Source organism: Oryzias melastigma, linkage group LG18, assembly GCF_002922805.2.
Source record: "Oryzias melastigma strain HK-1 linkage group LG18, ASM292280v2, whole genome shotgun sequence".
Classification (NCBI taxonomy): domain Eukaryota; kingdom Metazoa; phylum Chordata; class Actinopteri; order Beloniformes; family Adrianichthyidae; genus Oryzias; species Oryzias melastigma.
In genome coordinates, this window is record NC_050529.1 from 19,349,299 (window position 1) to 19,371,838 (window position 22,540).

Sequence of the window (22,540 nt, forward strand, 5' to 3'; positions counted from 1 at the left end):
TTGGCTGCAGCAATTCCGTAGCCAAAAGGAGTCATCTGTCGCAGCTAAACCGCCCCTGCGTTGCACCTGAGCTGCAACGTTTGCCGTGGGACCCCGGGGTAAGAAACTTTCTTCACTTGAGGCAGAACGCTTCACCTACCAGCAGAGGCCAAACTGTCTTTTTCCGGTTGAGATCCATGGCATCCTACTTGCAAGAGTTAGTTCTCGTTCCAGGCAATTTAATCTGCCCTGTACACATAAAGGTCCCAGTTTGATGAAGCCACCAGAACAACTTCCTCTCTGGAAGCAGAGGCAAAATCCTGCAGCCCTTGAACCAGACTCCCTCCAGGTCTAGATATTTGGTCCATAAAATTCATTAACAAAACCCATGATTGTGTAGAAACCTTAGTATTCTGGGCTTTCTCCAAATCTTTAAATGTGATGGACTAACTCTTGTGAACCTTCAACCAATCTGTACAAGGTGTAGAGTTGATCCAACATTCCACGGCCAGGACAAAAACTGCATTCTTCCTAGCAAATTAGGGGTTCAACTATCGGCCAATGTAGCTATGGGAAATAACCTTCACTGTGGTCAAGGTCAGAGATCATTTACTGGCTCACAGCAATATTTTACAAGTGAAGGTTTGCAATACAAAGGTGATATATGTACAGCAATTTTCAACTTGGATTGCTTGGGAGCCTCATATGGACCGTTGAATCAGAATCAGAATCCTTTTATTGTCATTGTTGTACAAGGAGCTTGTGATACACGAAAAAAATGCAACAATAAAACAATAAAATAAGCAGAAAAATATATAAAACTATTTAAAATAAAGAAGACATTTATATATGTTATGTACATAAGAAAAAAAAAGTTAAAATAATAATATCATTATTGCACTTCCATGTGTCTGAGCTGCTGAATATTGAACTTTTTAAAAAAAAGTTATTGGGGTTCGTGTTTTGTTTAACATGAACGCCGATCAGGGAAAAAAAACAGTTTTTGAGTCTGTTGCTGCGAGCCTTGTGCGATCTGTAACCCCGGCCTGAGGGCAGCAGCTGAAAGAGTTGGTTGTTGGGGTGGTGGGAGTCTTTTATTATGCAGTTAGCTCTGCTTTTGTGGCGGGAACTGGAGATGCCCTCCAGGCAGGGTTGCTTTTCCAAGCTCACCGAATGGCTAACCATAAAAGCAGCTTAACAGCGGAAGATTCTGAGGTCATTTGTTTAAAAATGAAGAGTTCTGAGCCTCCAATGAGTGAATCTACAGTTTATGATTAGGAAATAGGTGAATGGCAATGACCAAAAACACAATACAGCTGGTCTACTATCAATGAGGAAACTATGGAGAGAAAACAGATTTGTGCAATTCTTGATTTCTAACATTTTGTGTACAATTGTGTACTCATACGTACACTCAAATATCAATAATGTATAAAATACAAAAAAATACAATTTATGCATGCACAACTTATAATTTACACCAGCTTAAAACTTACTTACAAATCTTTAAATAGTACACACAAATTGCCTGATACACATAAAACCACATCAACGCACAGATCAGATGCGAGACTTTTTTCACGTCTCCAACTTTTGTTTGTAAACGCTGGGTCATCAAAGTTTTCTAATCAATCTTTTGTATATTTTATATATTTTCCAGACCCAATGAACAGTCCAATAAGTTATCATAACAAGGTCAGGATCCAAATCATTTCTATTTCTAGAGTGGCTCTGATCAGAAAATGTCAAGTTCCGCCCTGCCTGTCCTTGTGTAGAAGCTAGGCAGTATGGGGGCAGAAGGTTCAGCACAACATCTGACACAAGTTGCAGTTTTTCGTCTAACACCCGCTGCTAGTACATAATGGATTCAATTCTGTCATTATAGAAAAAATGTTTTTTTAATGAATTAATTTGTTGTTTGTTTATCCGCCACGTCTCAAAGTTCGGAAATATTGTGCGACTTTAAACTGGTCCGTGAACACATACAGGCTACATACGAACAGCTTATTAGCATTAGCATCATGCTATGCCACATCACGATCATAAGATGAACACTTTTATTAAACTTTCTGTCACAACTGTAAGTCCAGTGTTTTTTTCTTCTTCTATTCTGACTGGTTCCCATTAAAAATCACCAGATGACCCACTGTTTCAACAGCTAAAACTAAAAGTTACACAAAAAAGATTAGCAGAAGTGACTGCGGAGGTGCAGAGTCTCGCATGCAAAGGAAGTGGAGAGGTGGAAAAAAAATACCAAAAAGAGAGACAATAAGTATGAATAATTAGATGCACACATTTAGTCGCCATTTGGGTGACTAACAAACTTTTACTCACCAAAGAGGAGAAAATGTTCGCAACTGGGGAGTGTTAATTTTGGACTCTTCAAATTAAAAGCATAGACTCACTCCTCTATTGAGAAAAGGTTCTATCGCGGTATATATCGTTTTATCACCCAGCCCGAGTTGAAGCATCCTTGGGCAAGACACTGAACCCCATTGGTTCTGGTGGCTAAGGTTGTGCTCGGCAGAGCTGCCATCAATGTGTTGATGTGTGTGCGTGGGCGAACATGACTGTGACTGAGAAGGGTTTTAGCCCTTCTAAGAATGAATTAAAGCACCATAAAAGTATACACCATTTACCATTCTGGTCAGATCTTAAGTAAATGAAAGATGAGACGGAACCACTAAAGGATAAAATAATACCATTGCGAGTGCTTACTTGTACACTTGTGACCGACATCGCAACAAGAACACATCCCCATCTTTCACCTTTTCGACTGTGTGGATGGGTGTAAAAGTAGAAAAAAAGATGTAAAAAATAAACAAAAAAAGGAGTAGGCTTGTGACAAAGGCTTTTTCTGTCCTTGAGTTAAGCATAAAACTTTGGAAACCAACTCTCAAAAGTGGAATGTCGCTTTCTGAACCAAGGTAACCAGTAAAACAGCAGTGTTTTCCTTTACTTTCTACTGAAACACTGCTACAGAACGTCAGCTTTTTGATGTATTGACACAGACAATTGCAACAATGTATTTTCCCTTTAGTAATAAATTAATTTTCTTTTAACTCAACATAAAATGTGGGTAAAAGCAGTGGGGCAGACGTTCTCACCAACTGCCAGAAAGAAAGAACAAAAGAAGTCCCTGGCAAGCCGCTGCTAGCTAACAGCAGAAGAAGCAAGTGTGGCAGTCTGAAAACACTGTGTATATGAAATACCACACCCATGCACACACTCACGTCCTCTGCAGTAATTAGTTATGCTCCTGGTGGAATGTTGACCAAATCGCTCGTATCGCCACCCTTCCCCCCTTTGAAGTGTACCCGTTCAAAAGGCATCCACAGCCTCAAAAAGTCAAAATATGAATTCTCAAGATTCCTGCAGATCTGGATAAGTTGAAGACAAAAAAATAGCACAGACTCTGATGGATGATAAAAAAAATCTAAAACAGTTCTACATGCTGCTTAGGAGACTTCTTTAAGCAACAACGCTTATTTATAAAATGTTTTTATGCTTCTTTTTTATCTGTATGCACTGATCTCTTCCTAAAACATAGATAAAACGTCATGCTGGAATATAAATGTATTGTGTGTTGCTTCTTGCAAACAGAATATTATGTCTATCTTCTTGTGTTCTCTATAACTATTAAACACTAAGGGTGTAATCAGATGGGAAAAGACTATTGGCCCAGACCAGGTCTACTTAATGTGGTCCAGATCTAGTCCTGGACCTTGAGATTGGTCTGGATTCAGACTGCCGTCTACCGGACATTTCTACTTCAAACTAAAGCATGTAGACAAAAAACTGTGACTAAAGATCTCTTTAGTCATTGGCCAGGAATTAGAAGGGCAGGACAAAACAAGGAGAGAAAGAATAATAATAGAGAATTTATGCAAACTTTAAATTTTGCAAACCAATTTTGAACGACTGTATTAATGTCAGGTATAACAGTTGTTACTGTTTCTGGTACAGGGAGAGCGTTTTTGACATATAGTCTAGAAAACTGTGAGAAACAATGTATATCGTGTATCATTGTGCTCTCTTATGAGGTCCAGATGACCCCTCTCTTATATTGATGTGTGATCCCACCCATGACAAAGGTGGACAGAATTTTGTCTACCACGGACACCAATGAAGATAAAAAATCCTTGAAAAAAAAAAGTTCAGTGTGCTGTCTTGTGGGGTCCAGATGACCCCACTTTTAATGTAAACATGCCAAGGGTAACACAAGGGTTGAAAGTTGTTTTAATGAGCCTGCATTCATTCAACCACATTTCAATGAGTTAGATTAGTGTCATCCCTGCTTAACATTTGTCTGCAGCTCACTGGTTGCTTCCTTTCTACTCTGTTTATTTTTTGGTCCAGCTGTTCCAATCCAAGCCCGACTGAGGAAACTCTAAGCAAACCTGCGCTGAGTCCAATTGAAAATGAACCGAGACCACCTCGAAAGATAATTCAGAGAGCAGTTCCTGGGCAGGTTAAAGTCAAAGTCCCATTAGATGTGTGAAGTTTGTTCTCTGCATTTGACCCACCCCCTGGGGGAGGGGTGAGCTGCAGACACAGCCGCACTCGGGAACCATTTGGTGGTTTAACCCCCCCAATCTAACCCCTTAATGCCGAGTGTCCCCACATTTTTTGAGTCTTTGGGAATACTCGGCCGGGATTTAAACTCACGACCTTCCACTCTCAGAGCAGACACTCTACCACAAGTGGAAACTAGGCTAAAGTGTCAACTAACTTTAGGATGGGCTAATATCAGTGCTAATAATTGTTTTGCTACAAATTTGGGCATTGGTCTAGTTTTCTCACTTTGATGGGCCAACACAAGATCAATTTAAACCTGGGTTACTCTTGCTCGAGTGCAGCCGCTTAGTCTCCAGCATTGTCCCACCCACGACATGAACTGATTGATTACACGAGCCACAGCACACGTGAAGACCAATCAGAAGTGGATGCTGAAAGATCCGTATACACACTCACAACAGTGAGGAGTGTCTCGAAGGTATGCAAATCCAGAAATCTCCCCAGAAATCTTCCAACTACTTGTAATGTTAATGAGAGCAGAACACTAATACGACCTAATGAACAAGAGAGGCAGCTCTGCCTAAATAGTACCTCCCTGACATGTCTGTGGATCCCTTGAAACAAGGATGGTAATGATATGGGAACAGTCTGTGATTGTAAAAGCATGTGGGATTGAGAGATGATGTAGCTAGTCTAGCTTGATTGCAGGGAAGCTCAATGAAATGACAGAATACTGAAAAAAGTTTGTGCCACACGAGAAGCCATCCGTCCGAGAAAACTAGAGCAATAACATCTGGTTAATATATATTTTTTTACCTTTGTCTGTGTTGACTAAGAGATTTCAAGACACAAAAAATTAAACTACTGGAAAAAGTGTGTACTGAGGTGGTCTGATAGTTTATTGTTGAGCGGAATAGAGGCATCACAAGCCTTGATGAACTGCATGGTGTTTAAGACCCACTCCAATGAAACTTTTTGGTGTTTTTCTGGGCTAATTTAAAGTTTAGCTAATATTTCATTTGCATGCTAGCTACTTTGGCTAATTTAGGCTTTTTTTTGTTTTGTTTTTAGGCTATTTTGGAGTTTAGCTAATAATTCCGCTATATTCTAGCTGTTTTGCTTATAAGGCTTTTGTATATTATTGGCTAATTTGGTATTTAACTAATATTTTAGCTGGCTATCTGCTTCAGGATTTTCAGCTATCAATTTCAGCATCATCAGCTGTCGTCACTAGCATCTTCAGTGGCCAAATTCAGCTTACAGCATTCTAACTATCACTATCACAGGTCATGCTAGATCGACTATATCTAGTTTTTAGTTAGTTTAAAGCTTATGATGTTTTGCATCCACTTTGGGTATGACCCAATTAGTCGACTAATCGGAAAAAATAATCGGTGATTAGTCGACTATTAAAATAATCGTTTGTGGCAGTACTAGTTGTGTTAGAATTTGTAGTATTCAAAATGTTGATGCCTATATCTTTCCTTTCATTGCAAACGGATATTGGCATCAAGTATTATCCATCAGCCTCGCCATCACATAATGACTGGTAGTGGTCCCAAAAAAATTTTATTGGCTGATCTCTATTAAACACACACGATACTTCCTTCTTTCAACTGCTTAAATTCTTTGTTAAAGTGTGCAAGTTTGAACTAGATGCACAAGTGCTAAAAGAACACAGCCTGATTGTTGTCTCCTTCAATGGTCCCAGTCATATTTTCCCATGGGCTGTGTAGCTGTGTGGTTGTGTGTGCAGAAGTTTCCATATGACTGAGCCAAAGTTCTTCATTCCCCACGCTGTGGTGAATCAAAGTGCACATCGGCCAACATTTAAAACGGCTGCCACTGCTGTGACTCCTCAACAAAGGAAATAAGAGAAAAATTAAGTGTTTCTAGCACTTAAAGTAAACTTTGGACTAAACGCCCACATCTAGAAAAGCATATTTATATTTGATATTTAATTGTTTTCATTTTCAAAGATGTTTTCCTTGTTTGCATCAGCTCCAAATCTGAAGATGTTTGGAGACCTCCACTATCTATCTATCTACCTTCTGGAAAGGAAGACAGCCAAACAACCAACTACGTTGACCCAGACGGCCGCCTAAGGCACCATCTGCTGCAAGGGGCACCAAATCACAAGATTATATATTCATTTTTTCTTCCCGTTTCTTTTTGTAAAACAGTTTGACGCACCATTCATTTCATGTATAAAAATAATAAAAATAACAGATTAAAAACATAAATAAAATAACTCAAAAATGTAATGTAATCAAAAACTCTGCAGTGCAGCCCCCCTCACTTCATGACACTTCTGCTATCTGTGTTACCAGGAGGAGAAGGACCTGGTGTTGCCGCTCTTAGAGCTTCTTTAAAACATTAAGGATGAAAACAGGAAGAGGAGGAAAAACGAGCTAAAAGAGGAGGTTTGTCTGTTTGTTTAGGCGCAGTCAGTTAGCGCATTTGGTTTCAAACACAGACTTAACCAGTTCCAGCACCAGCTCTGACAATCTCAGACACTACAGGGGGCATTTTTTTTTCTTTTTGCCTAGGGGCCCATGCAGCCCAGGGCTGAGTTACAGTCCGGTCCGATTCGATACGATATTTTGAGCGTTTCCATTCTTAAATGGACCCACTAAACAGTTCTAACACCGCACCACAACAACTACAAGATCTCACAATGGTAAATGGCGTATACTTGTATAGCACTTTTCTACCTTTCTCAAAGGTCCAAAGCCCTATACAGTCACAGACCCATATACATTCAAACTGGCACCAACCTTCCACAAGAGGCAAGGTGGGGTTCAGTGTCTTGCCCAAGGACGCTTCAGCGCAAAGCAGGAATTGAACATGCAATCTTTCGATCAGGACTCAACCGCCCTACCACTGCACATTTCGCTCTGTTGTAACATAGCGAAACGAAATATAAACTGAGTTTTTACTACAGATGAGTATCAAACCAAAAATCTGGGCCAAATTGGTACTGTTGCTGTATAAAACGTTGGTGCTTCTTGGCTCATGTAAGAACAAGTGAGACCATGCAGATTAGTAACAGATCACGGATAATCCATGATTCGTACGGATCAGAAGCCACGATTCGGCACACACATGCACCGCGGACCACCCTATGTTTTACGAACAACAATTATTATTTTAAATATTTAAATGTTCCCACAATTAGTTTCAATGAAACAATACCAAAAATAATTTTAAGTTTAATTTTAACTGTTTTATTTATGATTTATTTTGGACATTTGCATTCTTTCAGTTTCTGTAGATTTGCTCTCAGGACATGCAAATGTTATCAGAAACTACATGTTTTAGCATTTTGTTTGTGTTCAAAGTTTAAAGAAGTCATTTTTAATAAATAGGCCTCAATAAGCAAATGTTTTCACGTTACATATATAAATAGACTTTTGTGTTTGTGAAGTACTTTATTTTTTATTAAAAATATGCTTTGAAGCATTTCCAAAAACGTATTTGGCTTTTATCTTGTTGTTTTTTTTGGGGGGTTTTTTTGCTGTTTTTTTTTTTTTTTGTACGGATCCAAACTGTGACCCTAAAAACGGGAAACGGTCCGAACCATGACTTTTGTGATGGTACACCCCTAATACCTATGTGAAAGGTGTGTTAGTATTTAGTTAAAGGTTTTTCAAGGTCTAAATCTAAAAAAAAAAAGGAAAATATTGTTTCTGGTAATGTCTTAGAATATTTTGCGATATGTGTCGTATCGTGACACATGTATTGTGATACGTATCGAATCGCCAGACTCTTGCCAATACACACTTCTAGTGATCAACAACTATGCTTTATTTTTCTTTAGTTTTACATTAATACAACTCCCCATCAATCTGTCCATAAAACGTTTTTCTTAAAATCTACAGTCTTGGTTCTGTAAATATGGAGTAAGATTCTTTTAATTGTAACCCCTAGATTTCCTTTGATCTTACCTCCTAAATCTGATGCTTCAAATCAGGCGCGAACTTCTTCGGCCTCGTTTACAACAACGTCCTTAAAAAACGCATTACTATAGCAGTAAATCCCACTTTATATAAACATTTACTGAGATTAGGAGACAGATAAAATGCCTGCAGCACCAACTCGACGTGAACGAGCACATTTTCGTGGTTATTGGTGATGTGATACATCTTTCCGCAAGTGGAAAAGAAGCCTAAAAGTTTTAAAGCTGAGGCGGTCGGCTTACTTTGATGATGATAAGCGGCTCGCCGTGCTCGAGCCCTCCTTTCAGCGTGAACCCCCAGGGTGCGCCCCCGCTCAACTGGACCTGAATGTGGAGAAAGGACACCAGCTGCTCGACGGTCTCCATCCTCGGAACCCTCCTCTGTCTGCGTCCGTTTGAGCACTAGGCTAGCCGCGCGTCAACTCCGCGGATCCGGTGACATTCCCGAGGACTCCGCATCGCGGCTCCAGCATGAACAACAAATGGATGGTGGAAAAGGAAGCTCGGGATCAGAGGAAACGGGGGAGGGCAGAAAGTTTTGGCCAACATCAAGCTCGTGCAGGTCATGGATGACTTCCGGTGAATCTGCTCCTTCACCAACGAACCTTAGACTGCAAAATCAATGCTTTTATTTTGTAAATTATGGCATTTTCCAACAACTTCCGGTTTCGAAAGTCCAGTTCCGGTTTTAGGTCGTTAGCAAAAATGTAAAATACTGTAATATATGTAGAGGCTTCATTCTTATATTTTTTATTTATTTTATTTTTATTAGTTATTTAAAAAAGATTTTTTATATAAAATAATTCCATTGCCTCTTGACAGCAGTTCTCTTTCACTCATTACCCCTTTAACACCCGAGTGTCACTGGTGACACTTAAAAACAAAATCTTTAACATACTATAACTTTTCAACGGTTAACATGATCAACGTAATTCCAGAATCCAATCTTGGGGAATTATGTTCATCGTGTTAACCATTGAAAAGCTACATAAATCAAAAAACATAAACACTGGAGCTCCAGGTTCAAGAGTATAAGAGAATTGGACTGAACCAGTATGATGTCACCCATAGAAAATGCCTTACTTCTGGCTTCAGCAAAATGAACCCAATTCAGTCGCCATTTTTCAGCGATACCACATGGAGCCAGGACGACGTGATTGGTCTGAGTCAGCGTTCTTTGACAACTACTCTCACCAATCAGGAGTGAGATTGTTGTAAGTCCTCCCACTGAAAGCAGGCTTGGTAAAATCTGTCAATCAAAAGTTTCAAACGACCAGCGGCACCAGATGATTTCATCTATCTTACAATAAAGAGAACAAATATATAATGACAAATTACAGAACTTTTGTTAATTGATGCAATGTTCCTATTGTTACAGTGTAGAATACACCTAACCTAAAGAGAGAGAAACAATGAAATAATAAAAATTTAAGTATAACTAAACAAAAAAAATAAAAATAATGTGAAAATAAAATAAATGTACAAAATAAGTAATAAAGTAAGTCTGGTGCTTATAGATTTTGGACAAAAATACTGAACATTTCACTCAAAGACACAGTTCTGATATTTCTCTTACCTATAAAAAAAAATGCAATGAAACTCAGTTTTAATCCAGCTAATTTCCAGTTGTGAATAATGATTTTTTTTTCAAAAATGAGCATAAAAAATGCACTGTAAAAAGTAAATTATTGGATAAATTAACAAAAGTTCTGTTGTTTGTTAAATTAAAAAAAAAAGTTAAATTACATTTTAAGTTTAGTAAACCATCAACTCAAAAAATGTATTTGATTACATCTAATAATTTTAAATGCAACAAATTACAGAACCTTTTAACAGTTTAAATACTAAACATAAAGTACTGTAAAAAGTGAAACCTTAGATCAATCATATTTAAAAATATTAGTTTTTAATCTAATCAAATGTTTGAGTAGTAAAAACCATCAACTCAAAATTTTGATTTGATACAAATAAATTATCTTAAATTTAAAAACGCACAAAACTTTTGTTAATTGATCCTGTGATCAAAAAATGAACTTTAAATAGTGAAACATTGGATCAATTAACAAAAGTTATGTAATTTATTAAATTAAATATTGGTTTTCATCAAACAAAAATTTGAAGTTTAGTAAACAATGAACTCAAAATATCAATTTATCCATTTGACTACATCTAATAATTTTAAAAGTAAGAAATTACAGAACTTTTGTTAATTGATCCAATGTTTCACTTTTTACAGTGTAGAATAGCGCCTAAACTGAAGAGAGAAATAATGCAAACATACAAGCATAACTAAACAAATAATAATAATAATAATGAGAAAATAAAAATAAAATTCTATAAAAGAATGCATGAAACCCAGTTTTCATCCAGAGAATTTCCATTTGGATAATAATGGATTGGTCCAAAATTAGCATTAAACAGATTGACTAAAAAAATAATGGAAAATAAAAACACTTTAAAGGGTGAATTGTTGAATAAATTAACAAAATTTGTTAAATTCAAAAATATTTTTTTCAAATTAAATGTCTGAGTTGCGAAACCTATTTTTTTATTTGATACAAACAAATATAAATTTAACAACTTTTGCTAATTGATCAAACATTTCCTTTTTTACAGTGTGCTGAATAAACGCGGGACTATTTTTTTACGCGCCACTGACGCCGTTTCTCTGAGCTCCAGTTGGCTGCTTCCGCGCGCCCGAAGGGTTAATTGGGGTCGCCGTCCATTTCGTCAGGCAGTGAACTCAGATGTCCAAATTTGCCAGGTGACAGGTGCGCTTGTGAGTCACGCCCTCGGACGTGAGGAGAATGGTGGCCTATAGCCTCGTTGGTGGAGCTCGCTAGCACCGGAGGTTTTATGACCAATATGAGAGCGACCTGCGGCACGCGCAGCTTCCTGCGTACCTGCGCTCTCACCTGTCTTCTCTTCCTGTTGTGTTCCACCTGCGCCGGCGCCGCGACCCAGCGAAACGTGGCCTCCCACCCCTCCACGTTGAAGCGCAGCCGGCGGAGTCACCAGAGCGCCAAGCACATGGGAGCGCACCACCGGCCGCTGACGGACGAGCAGAAAGCGGACCAGAACCTGCAGTTCATGCTCAGCTTGTACCGGAGCGCAGCCGAACCGGACGGCAGGCCCAAACAGCACCGGAAATTTGGATCCAACACGGTGCGCCTGCTGAGACCCACGGCGTCGTCGGTGCACTACCGGCCCGCTTCAGGAGGTGAATTACGCGAAAACATTACCAAAAATCACGTTTGGTGGCGCGTGCGCATAATTGATGCCAATTGCCAAACAGATCATCAATCATCCAATGAAAAACTACAGAAACCAAACTTTTGTGTAACTTCTAAGTTCCATTTATTTCCTGTCAAGATTTGACCCACATTTTCTAATAATTCAACATGAGAACATCTCAAAGTTTGTATTTTTCTTTCATCATTTTAAACCCAGTCCTTGTGCAACTCTCATTTACATGTTGGTTTTGACAAGGTGACTCCCAATAAGCTGTTAATTGAAAAACACTAAAGTCTCAGATAAACCCACACTTGTACTTTCCCTGCAAGATTTAAGTAACATTTCATAATTTTTTTTACCCTTTAACTACTTGCTCAACCAAACGGTGGGGCACATTTAGAAAGTATGTTTTTAAAAACAATGATTGTGTGTATTACTCCCCCAAGGTAAGGAGCCCCTAAAGCACATGTGTCAAAGTCAAGGCCCGCGGGCCGGATACGGCCCTCTGGATAATTCTATCCGACCCTCCAGACCATTTTATTTTATTGTTATTAATGGCCCGAAGTTATTTTGCAATTATTTTTAATTAGTTTATTTTTGACAAAATATATTTTTATACAGAGTAAAATATTGAAAGTTGTTTAAGGTTTAAGTTGATTCAGGCATAATATTCCTGCCTTTTTATTATTCATAATTATATTGAAAAGTTATGGTTTTAAAGTTTTAAAAATTGACATTCTGTTAGCTTTTTGGAATATCTTGGCATTTACTATGATTTCTTTTTTTTTTTAAGGCTGTTTTGGAGTTGAGCTAATATTTCAGCTACATGCTAGCTGTTTTGACTAACTTATGTTTTTTTGTGGCTAATTTGATGTTCAGAAAATATTTTAGCTGCCTATCTGCTTCAGCGTTTTCAGCTATCAACTTTAGTGTTTTTTGCTATCAGCTTTAGCGTTTTCAGCTATCAATTTCAGCATATTCAACTATCAGCACTAGCATTTTTAGCAGCTAAATTCAGCTTCCAGGATTCACACTAGCATTATCGCAAGTAATGCTGTATATTTAGTTTATAATTATGCTGAAAAGTTAGTTTTAAAGTTTTAAAAGTTTAGCTTTAGAGAGTTAAACAAAATGTTTATCCTGTTTAGCTCACTACCTAATGTACGTTTTTGGTTTTGTCCCCCTTTGTGATTGAGTTTGAGACCCTCGCCCTAAAACGACATTCAAGAAAAAAATTGAAGTTAAAAAAATGTTTTTCCAATAATGAAATAAGAAAAAAAAAATCCTGAATAGTCACTTGTGTGCATCAGTTAGTATTCAGATTTTTTTTTTTTTACTTCAGTTTTTTTGGAACCCTCATATATTTTTAGAAAAATAATATATTCCTGTATGTTTTTGTTCATAGTTATTTAGTTTATTCAAAGTTTCGCTTTAGTGTTTTCCATTAATATTTATCCTGTTTCTCCCGCAACCCAAGGTATGTTTACGAATTTGGCCCCTTGTGCGATTGAGTTTGACACCCCCGATAGTGTAGGCCTCCAATTATCTCAAAAGACTGTCTCTACAATGTGTGCTAGTATTGTATGCATAACCTGTAAACTTAAATATAATACCCCAGCCAGCAAGGCCAAGTGGGGCCAATATGGTTTAAAAATGTTCGCAGTTTCCGTGGTGGCCCTACCTGTGTTTGCCCACATTGGCTTAAGTCAGGGGTCCCCAAACTTTTTCTTATGAGGGCCACGTGTTTTCATGTCTGATGAGGGGCCGGTTTTTAGGCTAACAGAAGAGGTGTAACAATTGCAGGGTGTGTCTAAACATGAACGTTTAGTTTTCCAGAAAGCCACACACAACCAACTAATAATGACCCTTTCTGAGATAGTCACAGGAAAAAAGTCAGAAAATGAATAATACTCTTGGAAATAAAGCCGCAGCATAAATGCACCAAAAGAATCAGCAATACACCGAGAGATGGACTGCAATGTAGAAAAGGAGCACTGTTTTGGTATTGGATTTTTTTAGGGAGTTCAGTTAGGGGCACAGACTGCAGAGGGATGGAATTAAATTTTACATTCTATCTGGGTCTCGATTGTGTGGCCAGACTGGAGAGAAAAAAAAGAAAACATAATGCATCTCTGGTATTGTTCAGGGGGCCTGGCCAAGTGTGGAAGTGGGCCAGATCCGTCCCGTGGGCCATAGTTTGGGGACCCCTGGCTTAAGTGGACACTAGGTGGGCTGCCTCGCTACGCTAGCTAGTTGCCCGGTGGACAGCATAGCGAGCTCCGGTTCCCAGGTGTCTGGCAAGGCTAGCAGGGTTGCTGCCCAGGTTGCCGGTCCCTAGACAGCGAAGCTAATGTGGGCAAGCACAAGTGGGGCCACCACAGAAACTGTGCCCACTTTTAACCCTTCCGCTATCTTTGGGGTCCAGATAACTCCAACCACATATTGATGCATGATTCCTTCCATGACAAATGTGGGCAATGGTGGACAGGATTTTATGTCTGCCATTAGTGAAACTCAAAAATCAATGAAAAAAAAGTTCAGCGCACTGTCTTGGGGGGTCCAGATGACCCCACTTTTAATGTAAACAGGCCAAGGAGAGCGGAAGGGTTGCACCAAATGGGGCCTACTTGGCCTTACTGGTTGGGAAGTTGGTTTAAAGTAGGGGTGTCCAAACTTTTTGCAAAGAGGAATAGGTTTGGTGAGGGGATGAGAGGGTCAATCATTCTCTGAATGAACATTTTATTTCAGTGGCATACTTCTCATTTATTAACATAGAAAAGAAATGCCTCGAAATATGTTTTTATCAAAATACTGTAAATTTGTCAAGTTTTTTCACCATTCATTCCCAGATAGCTTGACATGGTTGGTCTCGTCTTGTAGTGTCTCTAGTAATTGAACTCTCTTGGCATATTTGGCAGACAGTCGTTTCGTATGGTCTTCAGTGGCCAAATCAGCTTTAGTTAGTTTAAAGATAATGATGGTTAAGATGTGCTTTACACCCAGTTTGTGAATGACCCGATTAGTCCACTAATCTGAAAAAATAATCGGTGATTAGTCGACCATTAAAATAATCGTTTGTGTAGAAATGAGTCCTGCTACAATCTCTAATTTCTTTCCTAAAGTATATTCATGGTGAGTTTGGTATCCATGCTAAAACTCTCTCTTCTCTTCCTCAGACCTCTGCTACACCTTCACAGTGCAGTACAAACTCGACACCCTTCCCTCGGAGCAGCTTGTCAGAGCGTCCTTCATCCATCTGCGCTCCTCCTCGTTCACATCCTTAAGCACCAGCCAAACTGTGGAGCCACCCCAGTGCCGGGCTCAAATCGCGTCCTTTGGTGGCGAAAGCCTGGTGGTCCTAGAGCCCCACGAGCAGTGGACGGAGACAGACATCACCGCACACGTCAGTGCTCACATCCTGCAAGGGAGAGACATTAATGAGGAGGGGCACTTGACCCTCACTGCTCAGTACTGGTGCACAGAACCTGGGAACCCTGATGTCGACCCCTGGTGGTGGTGGGCTCCCTTTCGAGGAAGGAAACACTGGAACAGTGAGCCCCACCTGGAAGCTCCCTCTCTTCTTTTGTACCTGGAGGAGGAAAGAGAGGTAAAGGAGTGGATGGGGGATTTGCTTGGGGTCAACGGGGAAGACATCATGAGGCGAGTTGGCTGGTGGCACCCTTCGGTTCGCCGCCGGCGTAGCTTCAAACAGAACTCAACTTTGGAACTAAAAGATTCTTTGCTTGATGCTCTTAACACTCCGGCTTCTTCCTCACTTTCTTCTTCCATAATCTCTGAAATCCCTACCTACAAAACCAAAACAAGCATACCCAAGAACCGCTGCAAACTTCACTCCTTCCGCCTGTCCTTTGACGAACTTGGCATGGGTCATTACTTTATCGCCCCGCCAGTCTATAACCCTCGATACTGCCAAGGTGACTGCCCAAAGGTCCTTCACTACGGGTACCATTCTCCCAACCATGCCATCATTCAAACGGTCATCAACGAGCTGGGAATTGGGGAGGTTCCCCCTCCGTCGTGTGTACCGTACAAGTACATGCCTATGAGTGTGTTGGTTGTGCACAAGAAGAAGGTGGAGTACAGAGAGCTGGAAGACATGGTGGCCGAGTCCTGTACGTGTCGCTGAAGACTCAAAGACCTGAGGAATTTGAAAATGCAGCTGATCCCTGGACTCTAGGCAGGTCATTGAATCTATTTAGGGGTTGGCAGCTAATGATAATGAGCTTAAGACTGGAAGGAGGAAGATGATGTGGTTTCAGATGTTCTCATTCCTTGGTAAAGCACTTTCAAGGTAATTTTTGTGCATTGTTTTCTGTGTTTTAAACCTGATCTGTTTTACATAAAGGGCAATAATTCATACGTGCACAATCCAACCAAAACTTAATTTATGTATTTGAAAAAAGAAAAAAAAATCTGACTTTGTTTTTTTTGGAGCTACATTTGCTCTGTAGGACAAACGTGGTTTAAACTAAAGAAATATTTTAAGGAAGAAATGTCGACAATGATGGATTCAAGTCTGATTGCTGGCTTTCATTGCAGGCTTTTTGAGCGACTTTTTTTCCCATTTACAGTCTGTACATACTTTTGATAAGGTCTCGCTAAACATGAACTGCTGCTGATGTACGGCAATATGATGGTGAACTATGACATTGTGTGGAATTCTAATGAAATTGGTGTTAAGGAAAAAAATACAATTTGTTTTAAAAAAAAATTGGGTAAAATGAATAAAATAAAATGCATATTTTGTAAAGGGCAATTAGTTGTGGATTTTGTTTAAAATTCTGTTTTGTTGTGTTAGACTTATAGAATGGTCTTTCTTTTAATATTTATATCTTGATTTTTGTTAGGAATAAATAGTCCACAGCCTTTTGGCTGCTAAATTGTAAATATATTGGACCAAAACAGGATTTTCCTCAAACAGTTTAATTGAATTTGGTTTTATAGAGCTCCAGGAGATGACGTTATTCGGGGTCGTCCCCCTCAAGTCGCTGCCATTTTGGCAGCAATCTGGGCTGATGAATTGAATTGGCTTACTGCTGCAGTGAATGAGGCTAACTGATAACTGTTGCGCCCCAGATTATACAAATAGACGCGGACAAAAGAGAGGTACAACATTTCCCCTCTAAGTCACGGGGTTTGGGGACCGGAGGAATCCACGAATATGCAGAAAAAATACAAGCATAAACTTTCATTTTTGTTGCGATGCATTCTGTTTCTGTAACTGGAGGGATCTTGGTAATATAATTGAAATATTTATTAGACAAAATATTGTACAAGAACTAGTCCATAGTCTTTGGCGGTTACGCCGGGTTCACACCCCAAAGTGGAGCGCACGCGGAATGAGCTCGACCTCCAGATGCTTATTTTTTCGCTATAGGCGCTTCTGCTCAGCTGCTATTTAGAGCTTTTAAAATTAATTTGACATCGTCCATCTTGACTTTCGACGCTCTCTTGATTGTTTTTAGATGCCCAAAAACCACACTCTAGCTCTGTAGTTGGCCCCACTACATTTTTTTTTAAAGTCACGTGACTCCTCCAGTTTGTCACAAAATCTGAGACGACTCTAGATCACAGGTGTCGAACTCCAGGCCTGGAGGGCCGGTGTCCTACATGATTTCCAACCAACCTGCCTCTGAAGCTCCTTATTGGCCAAACACGCCTGATCCAGTTAATCAGCAGCAGATGAGGCAGGATTTCTGGAAAACCAGTAGGACGTCGGCCCTCGAGGACTTGAGTTTGAGACCCCTGCTCTAGATGCTTTTATGAAACTTTTGCTTCCAAAGGTCCTGCGGGAATTTCCCAGGAGAGCTCAGTTGAAGAGCATGCCAGTCCGTCCACTCTTCACTCAAGTGCACACACTCGCAGTGAGCCTGCATGGAGAAATGGCATCAGCTGACTCAGAAGCAGCTTGATAATATCCTGATAATTATCATCAAGAGAAGATGTTTGTTATAGATGAATTTGGCAAATTCTGGATGTAGATGTCCTCTTGCACTTCACTGATGCAGGAGGAAGAATGTGCCTTTTTAAGGCACAGAGTGGCAGTCCTCATGAAAAGTTCAGTCTACTGCTCTTTATGTTGAACAATACTCCAATGTTCTTTAATAAATGTTTACAAAGCATAATCAGAATTGTTCTTGATGAGTATGAATTGGTAACAGACATTCTTCTGAGAGAGACAGGGGTACTTAGTATTTGCGGAGGTCTCCGCTCCCTAACCCCCGCGAATAAGGGCGGAATACTGTATTATCTCTCTTCTCTCACTTTCATCATACCTCTCTAGACCAACGAGCCAAGGAACAGACCAAATAATGATACGCATTGAATACAATTCTTACTTTTCCTTTTTCAAAGTCCTCCTTTACTAGGTATAAACTTAAGTTTCATGTGAGGAGAGTAAGGGGTCAAATTCCCGAAGAATTTGACTTTGTCTTGTAAATAGGCACCACCATTATTAATGGAAGGAAAAAATGCTCAATGATAAAGATTTATCTGTTTTATCTTAAAGTTGATTAAAAGGGTAATCTTCATTATCAACCTCAACACATCAGGAAGTGAATTCCCTTAAGGGACCTAATCACAAAGAAAGAACATGAATGTGTACAACTGACTTTTTGACATTTATAATGTGATAAGCATGAAAATATAAACAGTGATTTAAAGTTCTCTGGAGTTTAGTCTCAAAATGGATCGTCTGACCAGTTACAAAAATTCTGACAAGTTTCAAAATAGTTAGAAAAGGATTTCCTCTCCTTCCAAGGTTTCTCTCATTCTTCTCTCTCTGGACTTCCCTGACCTGAACCCCTAAACTTGATGTGAGACTGTGTATCACACGTTTTGACCTCAGGGGGGGCCTTCCTATCTAAATTATCTAAAAGACTAATAATAAATAATCTAAAAAGTTGGCAAAAAAAAATCCAAGTGAATTTGTTTGAAATGGTCTATTCAAGGTTGTGGATAAAAAAAATCAAAGGAAGCATCAGGTGTCCAGTTTAGAAAGAAAAGAAGAGAAATGAAGGAAAAACACTCCAATGATAAAGGCGTACAGGCAGCGTCTAAAAATAACATCCGCTGGGCGCCAAATGCAACCATATTTTCCCTTTGATGAGTAAAATGATTGAGAACTATCTGCCACATAGATGGAGTTTTGCACCAAATTGTCAAAATACAAAGAGGAAGTTGCAGGAGATGACCAGAAGGTGTCGCTGTATGTTCATTTTATAGGACTGACACAGGCAGGAAGCCTGGGTTTGCTCCCCTGGGCGTGCAATGAGCTCAGTCCAGTGTGGATTCTTAGGCAAAAGCCTTCATGCTGCTTTCTAGATTATGTATTCAAAAGGGGACCCATCTGGTACTGATACTCCTGGCAATTTTGGGGCAGTTAATATTGTGGTTCAGCTGAATATAAAAGCTGATTCCACTAGAACAGATGCTTACATAATTTCTGATCAAGAAGAAACATACTGTATTTTTTCAAAAGTGCCACATTTTAAAAAGTTTCCTAAATTCCGACCGAGCACACCTCATCTCTAGGAACCTATGAAATACTGTTTTAGATGCTGAAAGCGAGAAAACCTTATTTGAAGAAATTTATCTCTTATTAACTGATGCGCAAGGGCTCGTTGGTCTAGAGGTATGATTCTCGCTTCGGGTGTGAGAGGTCCCGGGTTCAAATCCCGGACGAGCCCCACGATGGTCTCCTCAGCTATCCAATTTAACATGTTAAGAAAGAATGGCAAATAACTGACTGAAAAAAGTACAATATACCAAAGAGAAACCATAGTTTGAAGTATCAGTGCATGGCTCCTCTGTCACCTGCATTTTTACTCCAGTGTCTTAACCATTCACCCATTTATACAAATATTGTAATTCCAATACACTCTCAATGTGAGAAAAACATCCTTGGTCTCATATGCTAAATTTTGTAGGAGTGAATTCCTTTATTTGAATAGATATTTATGAAAGTTCAAAGGGTGTTTTTATCGTGTAGTCCCTAGAAACAGTAGTTGAATGGGGATATGTACATTTTGTTACATTTAACAAGGTTCATAAATTCAAAATAGGCTGTACCTTCAGTAACATGCAAAAATAAAGTTGAACTTTTTATAACCCTATAACCCTATGATATGCTGTTTTTGAGACTGAAAGGGAGGAAGCCTTATTTGAAAAAATATATCTTTTATCAGGAGTTTATTCAAGGGCTCGTTGGTCTAGAGGTATGATTCTCGCTTCGGGTGTGAGAGGTCCCGGGTTCAAATCCCGGACGAGCCCCAGGTTTGTTCCCCAAGTGAGCTAATTGCTTTATTTGTATAGACATTTATGAAAGTTCAAAGGATGTGTTTTATTTTGCAATCCCTGGAAACAATGGCTGAATTGGGGTCTCATGTGAACTTACATGTTAAACAAGTTTCATAAATTCGCTTTGAACAAAACACGCTTTACTTCTAGTAACACTGAGAAAAAAACTTTAAGCTATGTTAATTGCCCTGCATAACCCCATTAAAAGCTCCTTTAGGTGCTGAACGAGAGGAAATGTTTTTTCATGAAATATTTGTCTTGTATCATTTCCCACAAGGGCTCGTTGGTCTAGAGGTATGATTCTCGCTTCGGGTGTGAGAGGTCCCGGGTTCAAATCCCGGACGAGCCCCACGATGGTCTCCTCAGCTATCCAATTTAACATGTTAAGAAAGAATGGCAAATAACTGACTGAAAAAAGTACAATATACCAAAGAGAAACCATAGTTTGAAGTATCAGTGCATGGCTCCTCTGTCACCTGCATTTTTACTCCAGTGTCTTAACCATTCACCCACTTATGGAAATATTGAAATTCCAATACACTCTCAATGTGAGAAAATCATTCTAGCTCTCATATGCTAAATTTTGTAGGAGTGAATTCCTTTATTTGAATAGATATTTATGAAAGTTCAAAGGGTGTTTTTATTGTGTAGTCCCTAGAAACAGTAGTTGAATGGGGATATGTACATTTTGTTACATTTAACAAGTTTCATAAATTCAAAATAGGCTTTACCTTCAGTAACATGCAAAAATAAAGTTTAACTTTTTATAACCCTATAACCCTATGACGTGCTGTTTTTGAGACTGAAAGGGAGGAAGCCTTATTTGAAAAAATATCTCTTTTATCATGAGTTTATTCAAGGGCTCGTTGGTCTAGAGGTATGATTCTCGCTTTGGGTGTGAGAGGTCCTGGGTTCAAATCCCGGACGAGCCCTCAAGTTTGTTCCCCAAGTGAGCTAATTGCTTTGTTTGTATAGATATTTATGAAAGTTCAAAGGATCTGTTTTATTTTGCAATCCCTGGAAACAATGGCTGAATTGGGGTCTCATGTGAACTTACATGTTAAACAAGTTTCATAAATTCGCTTTAAACAAAAGACGCTTTACTTCTAGTAACACTCAGAAAAAACTTTAAGCTATGTTAATTGCCCTGCATAACCCCATTAAAAGCTTCTTTAGATGCTGAACGAGAGGAAACGTTTTTTCATGAAATATTTCTCTTATATCATCTCCCACAAGGGCTCGTTGGTCTAGCGGTATGATTCTCACTTCGGGTGTGAGAGGTCCTGGGTTCAAATCCCGGACGAGCCCCAGGATGGAGTGTTTAACTAACCGATTTACCTTGGTAAATTAACAATTATAAAGACAATGTGTTGAGAATCTTCTTGACGATAATATAGGATTTGGCTTCTTAACGCTTGGCCATCTACATTTTTCCTCCAGCGTCTTTGAATTACCTTAAATGTTTAACTGTTTACTTTGTTCAAAAGAATCCTCAATCTGAGAAAACCAGCATAGCACTGATATACTAGATTTTACAGTGCTGAATTACTGTAATTGCATAAACAGTTAAAGATCTTATTGAAATTCAAAGAGGGGTGCATTACTTTACAGTCTGGCAACAGTTCTGGTGTTAAAGGGTTAAATAAGGATCTATGACATTTTTTCTCTAAGAAGTTTCACAAATTCAGAACATTCTTTACTTACAGTGTAATGTAAATCTGATTAGTCGACTAATCAGGTCATAATTTATGCTAACTACCCTGCATGACCATATGAAATGCTGTTTTGAAGAGGAACCCAATAAATTTCTCTTTTATCTGATGATTTCTCAAGGGCTCGTTGGTCTAGTGGTATGATTCTCGCTTCGGGTGTGAGAGGTCCTGGGTTCAAATCCCGGACGAGCCCCAGGTTGGAGCCATTAACTAACCAGTATGCCATGCACTGTTTCATCGATGCTCCAAATAACTAGTCCTCTGTTAAGATTTGATCCCATTTAACCGATTCTTTGCCCTTTCAAATTCAATTGTTACTTTCGGTTTGTCTGCTTCTGTGAGTCTAGGGCAGGTTTTCCAGGGCAGAAGGTCAGAGCAGGTGGAGCAATTCCAGAGTCCAAACACTCAAGGCAAGCAGATGGACAGGCAGGGTGTAGGTGGAAGAACTGGTTCAAAGCTGTTCTCACATCGGCAAAGTGTTCAAGAAGGCAAGCATGTGGTGTTCACACTGGATCGTGGCTACCCAATACTAGTGTGTAGCATATCTATAATGGAAAGAGGCATGGTGTTTGATCTAGTTTAACGTTTAAACTGCGTTCAGTGGCTACGTATTTTCTAGGCGGTTGTAGAAACGTATGAACATGCGAATTTTGAAAGTGAAACACACATTCACGCGCATTTACATAGACTTTTTATTAAAAGTGGTCAATTGAACTCGCGTTTCCGAGGGCGGTGTAAAGGCAGCTTTAGTTACAGGAGGAGTGACGAGTTGCAGGTGTCTCAGGATGCCCCGCCCCCACCCTGAACACCTGTGAAAACA

At 39.4% G+C, this 22,540-nt stretch overlaps 2 protein-coding genes and 6 non-coding genes across 9 annotated transcripts in view; 7 read left to right on the forward strand and 1 right to left on the reverse strand.

The window, feature by feature from the left end:
• shroom4 (shroom family member 4) overlaps nt 1-10,083 on the reverse strand; it is a 54,701-nt gene extending 44,618 nt beyond the window's left edge. Inside the window, exon 1 of one of the 2 annotated variants that reach the window (XM_024287594.2) lies at nt 8,699-10,083. In XM_024287594.2, coding sequence (XP_024143362.1) covers nt 8,699-8,821 — 123 coding nt within the window. In that variant the 5' untranslated portion in view covers nt 8,822-10,083. The remainder of the gene's footprint in view (nt 1-8,698) is intronic. The other variant, XM_024287593.2, reaches the window with a different exon arrangement.
• A 1,046-nt stretch (nt 10,084-11,129) lies between these two features.
• bmp15 (bone morphogenetic protein 15) lies at nt 11,130-16,219 on the forward strand. The gene is made up of 2 exons (XM_024288818.2): nt 11,130-11,675; nt 14,866-16,219. The coding sequence occupies exons 1-2, from the start codon at nt 11,312-11,314 to the stop codon at nt 15,834-15,836; spliced, it is 1,335 nt and encodes a 444-aa protein (XP_024144586.1). The 5' UTR covers nt 11,130-11,311; the 3' UTR covers nt 15,837-16,219.
• A 3,107-nt stretch (nt 16,220-19,326) lies between these two features.
• trnap-cgg lies at nt 19,327-19,398 on the forward strand. The gene has a single exon. It is a non-coding gene; the product is annotated as a tRNA-Pro (tRNA).
• Nucleotides 19,399-19,909: 511 nt separating this feature from the next.
• On the forward strand, nt 19,910-19,981 carry trnap-cgg. Its single transcript has one exon. It is a non-coding gene; the product is annotated as a tRNA-Pro (tRNA).
• A 304-nt stretch (nt 19,982-20,285) lies between these two features.
• On the forward strand, nt 20,286-20,357 carry trnap-cgg. Its single transcript has one exon. It is a non-coding gene; the product is annotated as a tRNA-Pro (tRNA).
• A 511-nt stretch (nt 20,358-20,868) lies between these two features.
• Nucleotides 20,869-20,940, forward strand: trnap-ugg. The gene has a single exon. It is a non-coding gene; the product is annotated as a tRNA-Pro (tRNA).
• A 304-nt stretch (nt 20,941-21,244) lies between these two features.
• trnap-cgg lies at nt 21,245-21,316 on the forward strand. Its single transcript has one exon. It is a non-coding gene; the product is annotated as a tRNA-Pro (tRNA).
• A 525-nt stretch (nt 21,317-21,841) lies between these two features.
• trnap-cgg lies at nt 21,842-21,913 on the forward strand. Its single transcript has one exon. It is a non-coding gene; the product is annotated as a tRNA-Pro (tRNA).
• Nucleotides 21,914-22,540: the final 627 nt, after the last annotated feature.

Excerpts from the sequence above, each read along its gene's own strand:
- bmp15 (XM_024288818.2), top strand. The coding sequence starts at position 11,312 with ATGACCAATATGAGAGCGACCTGCGGCACGCGCAGCTTCCTGCGTACC. Across the intron at positions 11,676-14,865 it reads CTACCGGCCCGCTTCAGGAG|ACCTCTGCTACACCTTCACA; the intron begins GTGAATTACGCG and ends TCTCTTCCTCAG.